Genomic DNA, 16,716 nt, shown 5'->3' on the forward strand with positions numbered 1-16,716 from the left:
GCTTCTCCAGTGTTTGGCTTCTGCAATGTACAGGGCTTCTTCAGCACCTGGCCTTTTCAGCTTGTAGTGGCTAACAGCCAGAAACTTCTTTTGGCATCTCCTCACATGGTTTATAGTAGAGTGCCTCTTCTGAGACTCCTCCCCATGAATGACTTTCCCCAGCACCCTCCAAGGTAGGTTTCTGGCAGCTTCTGCTGTTGCAGCACCACAGCCACTTCCTTGCCATCTAGTGAGCCACAGGCATAACCTCTCTGACAAAGTTTACACTTCAGCTCTGGGTGATTTTCGTTAATCTCAATCCTAGAGGTAGTGGCTTTTCCTTATATCATTAATCCTCTGTTATTTTAGAGTTCTTTTTACTTCTTTACTAGTCAATCCCTTATTACTCCAATTCTCTGTTATAGTTAATAAGTCTTTTTTTTTTAATTTTTATTTATTTATGATAGTCACAGAGAGAGAGAGAGAGAGAGAGGGGCAGAGACACAGGCAGAGGGAGAAGCAGGCTCCATGCACCGGGAGCCCGACGTGGGATTCGATCCCGGGTCTCCAGGATCGCGCCCTGGGCCAAAGGCAGGCGCCAAACCGCTGCGCCACCCAGGGATCCCTAATAAGTCTTTATAAACAAAACCTTCTCTGTTCAAATGACTGTGTGGTTCCTCTCTCTTGATTGGACTCAGAGTGATAACACCTGGTAATTTCTAAAAGTGACAGTATGGTTGGTTGGTTGATTTGATGAACTGCTCTGTCAAAATTGAAGATTTATGTTCAGTAAAGGACAAAATTAATAGACAATGGAAGAAAATAAGACAACTGAAATGTATAAAACTGACATGGAATTGATATCTATAATATACAAGAAACCATCAGCAAGAAAAAGAGAGCAACCCCAATAGAAAAAAATAGGCAGTGGGTGTGAATAAGCAGTTAAAAAAGAAGAAACTCCAAAAGTCATTTAAAAATGTTCAGACTTGGGCAGCCCGGGTGGCGCAGCGGTTTAGCGCCGCCTGCAGCCCAGGGCGTGATCCTGGAGACCCCGGATCAAGTCCCACGTCAGGCTCTCTGTATGGTGCCTGCTTCTCCCTCTGCCTGTGTCTCTGCCTCTCTCTCTCTCTTGGTCTCTATGAATAAATAAATAAATAAAATAAAATAAATGAAATCTTTAAAAAAAAAAAAAAAGCCCTCTCCCTTTAAAAAAAAAAATGTTCAGACTTGGCTGAACCTGGCTGGCTCAGTTGGTACAGCATGTGACTCTTGATCTTGGGGTTATGAGTTCAAGCCCTATGTTGGGTGTAGAGATTACTTTAAAAGAAGTAATAAAATCATTTTAAAAATATTCAGACTCAGTAATCAGAGGAATAAAAATTAAAACAATGAGATATCACACCTGTTGGTATGGAAAAGTCTGGAAGGTGGACACTGGTTGTATCTCAAATATAGCTCATATCTGTTCTCTCCATGCTATTTGCTGTCACTCTAGTCCAAAGCCACCATCATCTTCTGCATTAGCCTAATACAAAACTGTCACTGCTCTGCCCACTTCTATTCTTGCTCCCCAACAATTCACTCTTCCTTTGGATAGAGAAGAAATCTTTTAAGTATATAGATCAGATACCATCTCTTTGCTTAGAACCCTTCAATGACTTCCTACTGCTCTTGGAATAAAATCCATTATCATGGCCTGCGGTGATCTGTGTGATTTCCTTACCTACCTCTTCAGTTCCATACCGTGCCACTCTCCTCCCTCACTATTTTCCAGCAGATATCTCAACACCTTGAATACTTCAAGGTCTTTCCTTCCTCATGACCTTTGCATTTTACTATTCCTTCTTTCTGAATCTTCCTATAGCTAGTTCCTTCTCCTCTTTCCTTCCACTCAAGGAAGCCTGGCCACCTTTTCTCATCAGGTCCTATTATCACTCTTACCCTGCTTATTTCTTTCATAATGCTAACATAATTTGAAATTATTTTACAAATCATTAATTTGTAAATATAAATTAGTTTTTAATCTCCTATACTAAACAATGCACTTCATTAGGGCAGGGACCACGTTTGTCTTTTTCACCATTTACCTCCAGCGCTTAAAGCGATGCCTAAGAGTATGCATTAAAACACAACTATGAATAAATGAATCTATTTCGTGTTTTGGGGGAAGTCTGTGAATTACGTTACAAGTACATATGCTTCATGCTTAAATGTTGCATTCTACTTAGTAATGAATGCAATAACAAAGCAAACTCCACACATTCACTTAAAATTTTGCTACTTTAGGAATGCCTGGGTGGCCTAGGGTGAAGCATCTGCCTTTGGCTCAGGGCGTGATCCTGGGGTCTGGGGATGGAGCCCACTCCTCCCTGTATGTCTCTGCCTCTCTCTCTGTCTCTCATGAATAAATAAATAAAATCCTTAAAAAAAAATTATCAGTGCCTCCGAACTTTCCCTTCTCAACTTCAATATCCACCTGTATTTTATCGTCATATGTCCGTCCAAGTCTTTTACCATTTCTAATAACATGGTTTATCGGCTTTGTTTCTTTTTTTCGGCTTATCATTTTCTGATTTGTTAAAGTTCTCGGTATATTAGCCCTTTACCGTTTGTTTTTGCGCGTATTTTCCCTTCGATTCCATTTTGACGACTTAGCAGTTCTGCTTGTTTAACCAACACTAAAGCCGAAGTATTCTAGGTAGAAGGTGACGCTTGAGCGGACCGCGGGAGGCCAGGTGGAGTTGGTTGGGTGCCAGAACAAAGGGCACAGTAGCAAGAGAACACCACGAATCTCAAAAAGAAAAGCAATGACTACGCAAATTCCTAGCCGCACACTAACGTGACCCTCCCCACCTACGGTCAGACTCTACTCCCCTCCTCCACGGCGGCGCCTGGCGCTTGTGTCTGACGTCACGGACGCACCGCACAGTTCCCTCCGGCCGCGCAACCTCCGTGGCCGTCCACCCGGCGCGCGGAGGCGAATATTCTCGCGGCGCCGGAAGTCAGAGGCACGTGACCGGGTGACATCCCGCTCTAGGTTGCAGGGCTCGCTTTAGGTGTTGCGGCACGGGATGGCGGAGGCGCCTCCTGTCTCAGGTACTGTCCCGGCCCGCGCGGGACTGGGCCCCTCTCGGGGAGCGGAAATTGGGTCAGTGGCGAGTCCTAGGACTCCGACCATTCATATCGCGAGAGTGGCGCGTACCAGGGTTCGGGATAGTGGCTCGGAAGGGCCAAGCCACGCGCGTCGTGGGTACCGAGACCTCGACCGTCCTCCACTGGGTTGTGAAGCCCCGCAGCTGGGTTTCCGGGAAGCGCGGGTTTGTCCAGTGAATCGGTGTGCGCGCCCCACTTTCTGCCGTGCGCCCCGCCTTCAGCCCAACCCCGCTGGGGCAGAGGCCTCAGTGCTCTGCAGCAGGCGGGCGTCGGCCGAGTCACCTCCCGTGACGGTGGCGGGCTCTCGAGGCGTGGCGGGTTGGCGCGTCCTGGGGCAGCGGAGCGAGCGCGAGCCGAACACAAGGGGCTCCCATTTCCAGACTGCCACGAGCTCACAGTGTGATTGAATCTCCGTTTCCTCATCTATCAGTTGGGAGTAAATAATTTCTGTGAAGGCTCCCGCCCTGTACCGTACTTGTTCCATAATTGTTAGCTCACTTTTCTTGGAGTTGCTTCCGTGTGTAGAACAGCCTCATTTGGCTGTTGATATGTATTTCCTTTTCCTTCAAGATGTACCTTGGATCTTTGTTTTCCAAACTTTTTGGCAGAGACCGAAAAGAAACATTTTACATCGTGGTTCAGTGCACACGTGTGACTCTAAAAGCGAACCAAAAGTTTTAGGAATTAATGCTTTTCCTTACTATTTGAAATACGCTCTGTTTTCTGTTTTCTTTGAAAAAAAATACCTGTCACAACCCACTACGTTGATTTTATTTCAAGACCCACTCTTTCTAGGGGGGAAAAAAAACAGGACAGCAGTTTGCCACATGTGGTTTGTAAACTGCCATTGATTTGAGTCTTAGTTCTGCCACTTATCAGTGTTTTGCAACCAAGAAGAGTATATGTTAAGTTTGTGTACTGGGTGGCAGGTAAAATGTACTTGTTACTGTGGGTATGGGTCAAAAAATTATATTTTCAAAACCCTAATCCTGATTTATTAAATTTTGGGGGATGGGAGCCTTTTTAGGTTGGTCTGGTGTTTTGTTACTCTGCCACCTGTTTTTTTCCCAGATCCTCTAAACTGGATCCATTGATCTTTCCATCCTCAGGCTCACTTCTGACTCATTTCTCCACCCTTCAGTGTTTGAGGCAGGATTGGGTGAGGCCAGCTGTGAATTACAGTTTTGACCTCCCTGGTGTGCCCCTGCCAGAGGTTCCAACCTCCTCTCCATCTACTATGGCAAAGTTCCCTAGTCCAAAGACCTCTCCAAGTCCCTCTTGTGTTCTTTAGTTTGCTTTTGCCTTAGTTCCTATTTCATGCTTTTATTTCAGCATCCTCTCTAGACCACACCTTCATCTCAGGGTTTAATTCTCTTGCCCACTTCTGTTCTCAAATACCAGACAGGTTCAGGGATATCTTTCTGCCAGCTTTGTTTCTGGACTTCATAATCTCTTAGATTTCCTCTTATCCTTCTCGACTCACCTGTTAGACACTTACTGTGTTGCTGTGTTATCTTGGATCTAGGGTACTACTTGTATCCTATTTACTGAGTAATTTCCAGCTACTTAGATACTGAGGAGAAAGATCTTTATGTCTCAGGTGGAGAGTTCTGACTCATGTGTCTTTTTTCCCTTCTATTTCTCAAGGGTCTTTCTGAGGGCATTACCTACTATCTCATGTCTAATGGATCACAAACTGTATACAAATAGGTGCTGCCCTGTCTAGACTCTCTACTTGCACCAATTCCTTACTGCTTGGCTTAACATGGAACACCTTCTTCCCATCTTTTACCAGGCTATTCTGGACTTTACTGACTTTTCTTCTGCCCCTTTCCAACTTTGTTTTTTCAAGATGGAGAGGACTATACAATACACATTAGGTCTAATCTACCCCTTCCCACCTTTATGTTATCTCTTATGTTTCTGGAACATCTCCTTCGTGACCTTCTAAATCTGTCTAATCCCCCTCCACCCCGTCCCCAGAATTGCCTGTGTGAAAGCTTTCAGGACAAATCCTGGATTGAATGAAGTTTACCCTATGACCTTTATGATCTCGTTCAGTTCTTGAGTATATGTTTCTATGGTACCCACTGCCCAGCCTTTGACAGTACAGTGTAAGAGTATGATCTCTAGGGCCATATAGCCTGGGTGGAATCCTGAGTCTGCCTCAGAACATCTCTGTGGCCTTTGGCAAGTAATTTTCTCAGTGTCATAGCTCTGTCATCAGGAATGTAAGGATTAAATGAGTTAACAGATGCAGAGTGCTTAGAATAGTGCCTGGCACATGTTAATTACCAAAAAAAAAAAATTATTAAACCTGAAACCCAAAGGCTCTGCACTGCACCCATCTGTGGTCAAGTCTGTGTGTTTTAGATAGTCTAGTCCAAACAGCAGTAATAAAGCACATTTTTAACCACTTTATGTATGTTACTAACTTGCTTTATTCTTGATAGCAACTCTTTGATGTAAGGATTGTTACTGTCTCCATTCCTTATAAGAAAAATTGGGATTAAGTCATTTGCATAAAGATAAAAGTGATGGACAAGGACATAAACCCATGTCTTCCAGGTCCTGTTGATTCTTAGTATAATTGACCTTAAACTTTGCGGGGGGTAAGGATGCCAACACCCCTCCCACCCACCCCCACCACCACCACCCCCACCACCACCACCCCCCTGCACAGTGGAAAATCCACATATAACTTACGATTCCCCAGAAATTTAACTAACAGCCTACTGTGGACCAGAAACCTTACCAGTAACATAAGTAGTCGATTAACATATTTTTCATGATATATGTACTATTTACTGTATTCTTACAATAAATAAGCTGAAGAAAATGTTATCAGAATCATAAGGAAGAGGGAATACATTTACAGTACTCTACAGTAAAAAATTCACATATAAATGGACTTGTGTAGTTCAAAACTGTTCAAAGGTCAATTGTGTAATCCATATGCTACACATAATTCTGACTTTTCTACTAACTAGGTTTGTATCCTTAGGCACATCATTTAGTCTTTAGGCTTCAGGGACAAAGAAGCACGTTTGGAGAAAAAACAAGTGAGTTGAAGAGGCATGTGCTTAACTTTTGAGACTTGGATTATGGACCATATTATAACGGTTATGAATGGAAACCCTAAAATAAATTCCTTGTGGGAAGAGATGGGAACTAATGTACTCATTATGTTAAATACTATCTATGTGAAATCTTACTTAAATTTCACAGTAGCCCTTTGAAGTAGTATCATCTTTTGTCATGGATGAGGAAATGAAGGCTAAAAGCAATCAGGTGATACCCTAAATTCATACCATAATTTGGAGGGCCAGACTTCAAACTGATTTTAGCTGACTCCAAAATCTGTATACTTGATACTACACAATGCTACCTTAAGAGCTTTGAAAGGCCACATGGAACCTGCTAATTGATTCTCACCCCTGAACTGTTTGCTGACCTGAAAATTTTTAATAAAATAAACATATAGGCATATAGGAATAATGCCTGGCTGACTCAGCATAGCATACAACTCTTGATCTTGGGGTTGTAATTTCAAGCCCCATATAGAGCATGGAACTTACATTTTTAAGAAATTAATAATAATAATAATAATAATAATACTTCATCACCCAGGTGAGCAGTTTTACTTAGTAGTTCTTAGGGCTATTGGTGAGGTTACTGGACATGAAATGATCAGTGTTCCACAAGCACCTTGAACCCATCAAATTCACAGGAAGCATAAGCCTTACTAAGAGCCTGTTTTATACAAGTCCTTAAGAAAATCTTTTAGATAATGGCTTAGAGTCTTTTGGGCTTCATGGATGATGATTAGTTTTTTTACTGGCATGTCTATTTTCTTATGTCCTAGGTACTTTTAAATTCAATACGGATGCTGCTGAGTTCATTCCTCAGGAGAGAAAAAATTCTGGTCTAAATTGTGGAAGTCAAAGGAGACTAGATTCTAATAGGATTGGGAGAAGAAATTATAGTTCACCACCTCCCTGTCACCTTTCCAGGCAAGTCCCTTATGATGACATCTCTGCTGTTCATCAGCACAGTTATCCTTCAGGAAGCAAACCTAAGAGTCAACAGATTTCTTTCCAATCCTCTGCTTCTAACAAATCACTAAAGAGCCATGGCCTTCAGAATCAACCTTGGCAGAAATTGAGAAGTGAAAAGCAGCACATCAAAGTCAAAAAAGTACAGAATCTCACTGATCAGACCTCAGATGCAGCTGGCTTAGAAAGTGTGGCTAGGTCAGAGAGTGGGACAAACCCCAGAGAGCACAGCCCTTCTGAGAATGAGAAGGAAGTTATTGGTGCAGATCCCAGGGGAGCAAAACCCAAAAAAGCAGCCCAATTTATATACAGTTATGGTAGAGGACCAAAAGTCAAGGGAAAACTCAAATGTGAGTGGGGTAACAGAATGACTCCAAAATCCGAGGATGCTGTACCTGAAAATACCAAACCTGTGGGGGTTATCCACCCTGACTCTTTGGATACATCCTTTAAGAAAAGTGTATTGGATGGGTATGGGGCCAGACGCAATGAGCAGAGAAGATACCCACAGAAAAGGCCTCCTTGGGAAGTGGAAGGAGCCAGGCCACGACCAGGCAGGAATCCACCAAAACAAGAGGGCCAACGACATACAAATGCCACCAGAAACAACATGGCCCCCATTCCAAAGGATAATCTTAATGAGAGACCCGCAAAATCTGCCTGTGACAATGGGAACTTGGCAGGTGTCAACAAGTCTTCCCGAAGGGTTGACCCAGAGAAATGTGCTGTAAGGAGGCAGGATCCTCAAGTAACGTCTTTTCCCCGAGGCAAACAGAGCCATGTGCTAAAGAATGTGGAAACACACACAGGTAAGTCTACCTAAATTGTGGAAATGTTTTGGGGTTATTTTTGAGAGATAATGAATTCACACAGTTTAGGAACCAGAAAGTATAAAAAGGAATACAGTGAAACATCTTTTTCTGTCCTTGGTCATCATCGGCCTGGATCCTGCCACCACTTGTTCCATCCCCTATAGGTAACCAGTTAGTTTTTATATATTATAAGCAAATACAAATAAGGAATTTTTATTCCTTTTATTTATTTATTTTTTTTAGGAATTTTTATTCTTAACAAGGAATTTGGTAAGGGTTTTTAAAAATGCAGATACGGGTCTTACAGATGTTTGGTTACAAAGGTTTTTTTTTGTTTTTAAAGATTTTATTTATTCATGAGAGGCAGAGACACAGGCAGAGGGAAAAGCAGGCCCCATGTAGGAAGCACCCACTCAATTCCGGGCCCCCAGGATCATGCCCTGAGCCAAAGGCAGATGCTTAACTGCTGAGCCACCCAGACGTTCCGTGTTTTTGTTTTTTAATTGTGAAAGCACAAGTAGAAGATGGTAACATCTCCATTGCCTCTCTTTGTTCCGACCTGTATCCTCTTTTGTCTGCTTATCTGCAACAGGTCCTGACCACTCTTGCCATCTTCAGTTTCTTTCAGTCCATCTCTTACACCAGCATCAGAGAGTGAATTTTCTAAAACACTATTGAACTATGTCACTCCCCTGTTTATTTCTGCTCACTTTTCGTCACCACATATGGATTCTGGATTCTTTCTTACCTAGCCACCGCACTTTATGCTGCCTCAGTCCCCCACCACATTTTATTCCCTGTACTCTATGTTGTTTCATCTTTCTCTCATGTTACGTATGTGGTGGCTCTCTTTGTCTAGAATGTCCACCACTAAGTACGCTAATGAATTCTTACTCATTTTACAATAGCTAGTTTAGCAACACATTTAGGACACCTTTTCTCACCTCTACAGATGGCATTATCTTTTCTAGTCCTGTGGTATGTCTCTCCCTCACACACACATGCTTCAATTAGAACAGTTACTGCTGGAAGCCATCATTTGTTTGTCATTGTCTCTATTAGCTCCTTGAAAGCAGAGACTATCTTTTTGCATTTTTTTAAAGATTTAATTTGTTCATCTGAGAGAAGAGTGTGTGCTCAAGTGGAGGGGGAAGAGCAGATAGAGGAGGAGAATCTCAAGCAGACTCCCTCTTGAGCGTAGAAGTTGACATGGAGTTCAGTCTCACGACCCCAAGATCATGACCTGAACCAAAATCAAGAGTCCCATGCTTTACTGACTGAGCACCCAGGCACCCCTCTTTCTTCATGTTTGTATCCCTAGTGCTTAATATAGCTTTTAGAACATACTAGGTACTTTGCTTTGACTGTTGGAAAGTTCTTCCTTACATTGAACTGAAAATTTCTTTCCAGTAAATACTTTGTATCCCCTGGTTTAAGTTCTGCCCTCTGAGGCAACACAGCAACCAGTCTTTCTTCTCACAGTTTCCCTCCCCTTCATTGCAAATCAACTTTTTTTCCGGTATTTCAAGATACTTCTCATTTTGCCCTGACTATATATTTCATCTAGGCTAAACAGCTTTATTCCAGTAGCTCTTCCCCTTGGACCTTCACCATCTGGTGTCCCTCTAGTTTAGTGTACATAGCCCAGCCCAACACATGAAGTCACCACCTGCCCAGGCCTGTTTTTATACTGGCTTATAGTTCTAGTTCTCATTTGCTTCCCCAGGCAGTCCTTCCTCTTGGGACCTCAACTTATATGTGAACCAAGGTAATGTTACACCAGGGTTGTTTTTGAATTCTTTTTTTATTTTTTTTTTTAAGATTTTATTTATTTATTCATGAGAGAAGCAGAGACTTGTTTTTGATTTCTTAAGACTGGTTAATAGTTTCCTTTTGCTTCATAACACATTACCACAAGTATAGTGGCTTAAGATAACACAAATTAATTATGTCACAGTTTCTTTGGGTCAGGAATCTGGGTATGTATGGGTTAGCCAAATTCTCTATTCAGAGCCTCACAGGACTAAAAGTTGGCTAGGGAGGCAGAGATATAGGGTTCTCTTTCATGCTCACTGGTTGTTGGTAGAATTTAATTCCTTATGTGTGTAGAATGAGGTCCACATTTTTTTTTTTTTAAGATTTTATTTATTCATTAGAAACAGAGGCAGGCAGAGACATAGGCAGAGGGAGAAGCAGGCTCCATGCAGGGAGCCCGATGTGGGACTCGATCCCAGGACTCCAGGATCATGCCCTGGGCTGAAGGCAGGCACTAAACCACTGAGCCACCCGGGAGTCCCAGGTCCACATATTCTTGCTGGTTGTTGGCTACGGGGGTTACTCTTAGCTCTAAGAGGTCACCAGCAATTCCTCACCACATGGCCCTCTACATAACATGGTACTTTTCTTTTTCAAAATCTATAGGAAAACATGGGCTCCATATTCTTTCAATTTCTCTGACTTCTGTCTTTGATCCCTAGATTCTTTTTAAAGGGTTCACCTGATTAGATAAGGCCCACTTATATTCAAGGGGAGGAGATTATACCAGGCATGCACACCTGTATGCATGTGGGAATCTTGGAGGCCATCTTAAGAGTCTTGCTTAACAAATCTCTCTTGACCTCAAATCCCCATATATTTTTGAGAACACTTTATTCATCTTTATTGAGTAGATACTATGTACCAAGCACTGTTCTCAGTACTAGGAATACAGTACTGGTGAGATTTACATTCTGTAGGGAAGGCAGACAGAAAGCACTTAAACCAGTATTTAATATGTCAGGTGGTAGGTAAGGGCTAAAAAGAAATACAAAGCAGGTTAAGAGGACAGAGTAACAGGACGCTTTTTTAGATAGGTTGATCTATTTGATGACACATTTGAACAGAGACCAGAAGGAAACCCAGAAGCGTGCCATGTGGCTCTCTGAAGAATATCCCAAGCAGAGGGAGAAGCGAGTTTCAGGTGGGAGGGGTACATTGTGAGCAATGATAAGGCAGGCAGTAGAGGAGGTCAGAGCAATCACAGAGGCTGGCTCATGTGAGGCCCTTGGATTTGGTTCTGATTAAGAAGATGAGAAGCAGCTGGAAGGTTTGGGGAAAGGGGATGACACGATCTTACTAGCATTCTAAAACCATCACTCAGCCTGCCATGTGGAGCATTGGCTCTAAGTAAGCAAGGGGACAAGTTAGGCTGTTGCAGTAATTCACATAGTTGATGATGGAAACTTGGACTAGGGTAGTAGTTTTGGAAGACGTAAGAATGTTAGACTTTGGATGTATTTGGAAGATAAAACTGACAGGATTTGCAGATGAGCTAGATGTTGGCTGCAGGAGAATAAGAGGGATCAAGGACCAAGCCAAGGCTTTTGTGTCTGAGTAATGTAAAAATAGAATCGCCAGGGCGCCTGGCTGGCTGAGTCAGTAGAGCATGTGACTCTTGATCTCAGGGTAGGTTCGAGCCCCACATTAGGCGTAGAGATTATTTTAAAAACAAAATCTTAAATAATAATAATAGAGAATTGCCATGTACTGAAGTAGTAAAACTTGGGAGAGGAAAAAGTGTTCTGAAAATTTTTTAGTTTGGGATAATTTTAGGTTTATAGAAAAGTTACAAAAATAGTACAGAGGATTCCCATATATCCTTCACCCAGCTTTGTCTAATGTTAATATCTTACATAACCGCCTCTGGTCCTTTGTCAAAACCAAAAAATCAGTGCTGGTCTAAACAAAACTGTACACATTATTTGGATTTCGCCATTTTTTCCACTACCATCTTTTTTTTTTTTTTTTTGTTCTAGGATCCAGTCCAGGATACCACATTGCATTTAGTCATCATATCCCGTTAGTCTTAGAGGAGTCTCAGTCTTTCTCAGTTGTCTTGTTGGGAAAGTTTTCTTAGTCTTTCCTTTTTAGAAAAGGTATTTTTGAATATATTTTGCTTTGTCTACTTGTTTTTTTTAATATTTTTAAAATTTATTTTGATTTTTTTCCCCGGGAGAAAGCATGAGCCGGGGGAAGGGTCGGAGGGAAAGATTTTATTTATTTATCCATGAGAGACACACAGATTGAGAGAGAGAGAGAGAGGCAGAGACATAGGCAGAGGGAGAAGCAGGTTCTCCACTGAGCAGGGAGCCCCACATGGGGCTTGATCCCTGGACTCTGGGATCATGACATGAGCTGAAGGCAGATCCTTAACTGACTGAGTCACCCAGTCTCCCTGTTTACTCCTTGTTTAGAAAATATAGAGAATTTAGTAGGAAGTTAAAAATCCAGGCAGAATCTGGACTGAATATTTAAATTTGGGAACTTTCAAGCATGGAGTCATCTAACAGATTGAGGAGGTCACCTAAGGTGTGAGGGTAGTTAGAAAAGTCAAGTCGGAGGGTGGAGCCTTCCTATATATACCTCAGTGTTTCAAGGTTGGAAGATAGGGACCCAGCAAGAGAGCCGAAGAATGAGTAGGAATTGAACTAGGAAGTGAACCATGGTTTTTTTTTTTTAAGATTTTATTTATTGGGCAGCCCCAGTGGCGCAGCAGTTTGGCGCTGCATTCAGCCCAGGGGGTGATCCTGAAGTCCCAGGATCAAGTCCCACGTCAGACTCCCTGCGTGGGGCCTGCTTCTCCCTCTGCCTGTGTCTCTGCCTCTTTCTCTCTCTCTCTCTTTCTCTCTCTGTGCCATTCATGGATGAATAAATAAAATCATCATGAATCAATAAAAGAAAATCAGATTTTCTTTATTTATCCATGAGGGACACAGACACAGAGAGAGAGGCAAAGACACAGGCAGAGGGAGAAGCAGGCCCCACTCAGGGAGCCTGACGTGGGACTTGATCCTGGGACTCCAGGATCACAGGCTAAGCCAAAGGCAGGCACCTAACTGCTGAGCCACCCAGGTGTCCCATGAACTATGTTTTAAACACTACCAAAAAAAAAAAAAAAACTCGAGGAGGGAGTGATCAGTTGTGCCAAATGCTACTGATGGGTCCACAAGATGACAACTGCATATTGACTGTTGAATTTGGGGTGTGAAGGTTATTGGCCTTGAAAAGAGCAGTTTTGGTGGAGTGGTAGAGGTGAAAGCTTGATTAGAATGGAAAGAGAGGATCACCCCAAATATTAGTCTCCATGGCTGCTTGAGAGTCGTCTTTGTTTACTCTTGTTCTGTACTGAGAGAAACTAACTGGTACTGATCCTGTCCCCAGGCTGTTCGGATCCCTCATTTGTGTTGACAGGATCCCTTATATCCTTAGTAAGTTTCTGCTCTCCTTTGGCTCTTAATCAGTCTGTGGCCTTCTCTAAGTTCACCCCTTTCTTTACAGCCTGTTCAGAGCATGCTATTTTCCCTTATCCTGTTTGCCTTAGTTTCTGGAAGATGAGAAGAGCAAGCTGCTCTCCCTGTATCCTTTCTGAACCATTATGCTTCTACCCTTTATCAAAACCCCTGCTTCTTTGAACCTAATGCTACATCACCTTCCATGTCTCTTTATCTTTGTCCTGTTTTAGCCTCCAAATATCCCAGCCCCAGCATCATTTATTAATGCCTCCAGCCTATATCTTTCCTCCCTCCCAGTGGTTCTCAGAGTGTTGTTCCAGGCCAGCAGCTATCAGCAACACCGGGGAACTTGTTGGAAAAGCATATTCTTGGGCTTTTACCTCACACTTATCAAACAAAAATTCTGGGAGAAGGGCCCAGCAGTCTTCTTTTTAACAAGCCTCCAAGTGACTGATTTGAGAACTACTGATTTACCATAAATTCTGCTATTATTCTGGGTGACTTTAGTGATCATATGGATTTTACCATCCTCACGTTCTTTAATCTTCTCAATCACAGTGACCTTCACCTTCATTATCCCTCCGTACCCACTGCTACTTTCTGACCATAATTTCCTGTCCTGGCTCTCTTAGTCTCCCACCTACTAACTCTATCATCAGCCTTCTGTTCTCCTTTATTCCCTCTTCAGGCTGGGCTTTAATGTAATTTTGAAGTAGTATCCTTCTTCCAAGCCATTTGGCAGGATCCCCGCCTTGCATGGATTCTGCAGTCTACCTTTTCTGCTCCATCTGACTAACAAAATGCTGTTCCAGGAAATCATATGACAATAGTATAGATTTGGTGCTGCTGCAGATTCACTTAACGTTCTCAGGAAAATCTTCTTGATCCCCCTGTTTAGAACTATAATACTTCCCCACAACCCCCGTCAGCATTCTTTATGCTTTGCTGGTTTATTTTTTTCCATAGCACTTACCACTATTTGATGATGCTACTCATTTTTTTCATATAATTTCAATAATTTTTCTTTGTTTATTGTTTACTTTCCCCTATTAGACAATAACTTCCTAAGGGCAGAAGATTTTTGTTTGTTTTGTTCACTGTATATCATCCTTAGTGTTTAAACAATGCCTGGCACACAGTAGGTTCTCAGTAAATATTTTCAATTAGTGATTCTCCAATTTCAGTTGACTTTCAGTACTGCCCATTTTTCCTAATATGGTCAACTGCCCTTCCCATTTTCATCTAAGATTACTCCAAATCTTTTCCAGTCTTATTCAGACCTTCTTGGCATTCATCTCCCTCAAACTCAATGGGCCTCCTACTTCCCAGAGAAAGGGGAGATCATCAGGCATAATATTCTCAGCTTTTTGCTCTCTTTATGTGAACCCAGAGACATCTGTGCCTATCCTCCTTTCCTTTTATTCATTCTGAAATCTCCTGTTTTCTTCCGTCAGCCTTTTCACATTTGCTATTCCAAGTTTTTAGCCTGAAGCTGTCTTCCCAAGTCTGTCATATGCTCCAAAAGAAAAACTTCCCCTGTCACATGGGGAAGTATTGTTTCCTTTCCTTCCATTCCAGTCTAATCAAGAATCACCACTCTGTTTCCTTTTCCCTATTTTGATTCACTTCATTCCTCTGCCATCACCACTTGACTCAGAGAGCTACTGGTAGGTCATTAATGCCTTCCTATTGCCACACCCAGCAGACTGATATATTTCAGTCCTTATTATCCTGGGCTTCCCTTTGAGTTTGATGCAAAGAGGTCTTTGTTGAAATGTTACTTATTTGATATTACACATTTCTGGTCCTCCTTGTTCTCCTTGGCTGTTCTTGCTTGTGTCCTTCAAGTTTCTCTTCCTCTACCTCCTCAAATGTTGGTGTTTACTAGGGCTTTATCTTAGCTCTCTGTTCTTCTTACTTGATGAGGTCTCTTTGGGAGATTACAACTGTTTCCATATCTTCCAACCACTACCTCTGTGCTGTGCTGACTCCTAAACTTTTATCTTCAGTCCCTAAGCTCTGCCATAAGCTTCAGGCTCACATAGATAAATGTGGTATCTAATATATACTTCAGACTCAGCAAAACCATCTTGAACATATTGACCATGTTTATGGTGTATTAACTTTTTTTTTTAAGATTTATTTTTTTGCTTTTGAGAGAATGAGAGAGAGCGCACACAAGCAGGAGAGGGAGGAAGAGAGAGAATCTCAAGCATACTCTCCACTGAGCACAGAACCCATGTGTGAGCTTTTTAAAAACACATTTAATGAGGTAACTTAGAAAAGTCACTTTAGTAGGTAACTCACCTTTAGTCTCTCCATCTAGATATAATCAGCTTCAACCTTTGGTTCTATTTTCTTTTTTTTTTTTTTTTTTTTTTTAATTTATTTATTTATTTATGATAGTCACACAGAGAGAGAGAGAGAGGCAGAGACACAGGCAGAAGGAGAAGCAGGCTCCATGCACCGGGAGCCCGATGTGGGATTCGATCCCAGGTCTCCAGGATCGCGCCCTGGGCCAAAGGCAGGCGCTAAACCGCTGCGCCACCTAGGGATCCCCTGGTTCTATTTTCTTACAGAATTTTTCAATGCTCAGTTTTACATTGTTGAAATCATATAATGTTCATCTTTTTTTGCTTATTATGTGATTTTTTTACTCAGAAATCTTTGTGCTTTATTCTAAATTAATATTATAAGATGCCATAAAATAGGTATGCATTAGTATTTAAACAATATCCCATTTGTTTTCTCTATTTTTATTTTTGCTGATTTTATATATATACATATATATTTTAAAGATTTTATTTATTCATGAGAGACACAGAAAGAGAGAAGCAGAGACATAGGCGGAGGGAGAAGCAGGCTCCATGCAGGAAGCCTGATGTGGGACTTGATCCCAGTACTCCAGGATCACGCCCTGAGCCGAAGGCAGACACGCTTAACTGCTGAGCCACCCAGGCTCATATATTTTATCACCCTCTGCTGATATATTTTAAAATAAATTCCAGATATCAGACTATTTTATCCCCATATATTTTTAGTGTATGTCTATTTTTTTTATTTTTTTATTTTTATTTTTTATTTTTTATTTTTTTTAAAGATTTTTATTTATTTATTCATAGAGACAGAGAGAGAGAGGCAGAGACGCAGGCAGAGGGAGAAGCAGGCTCCATGCAGAGAGCCCGACGTGGGACTCGATCCAGGGTCTCCAGGATCACGCCCTGGGCTGCAGGCGGCGCTAAACCACTGTGCCACCAGGGCTACCCATGTCTATTTTTTTTAAATGGCTATCTTTTTTTTTTTTTTTTTTTTTTTTTTTTAAATTTTATTTATTTATGATAGTCACAGAGAGAGAGAGAGAGGCAGAGACACAGGCAGAGGGAGAAGCAGGCTCCATGCACCGGGAGCCTGATGTGGGATTCGATCTCAGGTCTCCAGGATCGC

General features: G+C 42.0%; 1 protein-coding gene across 5 annotated transcripts in view; it reads left to right on the plus strand.

Moving 5' to 3' along the window:
• Positions 1-2,920: 2,920 nt before the first annotated feature.
• NFX1 (nuclear transcription factor, X-box binding 1) overlaps positions 2,921-16,716 on the plus strand; it is a 78,112-nt gene continuing 64,316 nt past the window's right edge. For 2 of the 5 annotated variants that reach the window (XM_077912285.1, XM_077912286.1), the window contains exons 1-2: positions 2,921-3,078; positions 7,001-7,999. In XM_077912285.1, coding sequence (XP_077768411.1) covers positions 3,054-3,078; positions 7,001-7,999 — 1,024 coding nt within the window. In that variant the 5' untranslated portion in view covers positions 2,921-3,053. The remainder of the gene's footprint in view (positions 3,079-7,000; positions 8,000-16,716) is intronic. The other 3 variants (XM_077912282.1, XM_077912283.1, XM_077912284.1) reach the window with 2 other exon arrangements.

This window comes from Canis aureus, chromosome 10, assembly GCF_053574225.1.
Source record: "Canis aureus isolate CA01 chromosome 10, VMU_Caureus_v.1.0, whole genome shotgun sequence".
Lineage (NCBI taxonomy): Eukaryota > Metazoa > Chordata > Mammalia > Carnivora > Canidae > Canis > Canis aureus.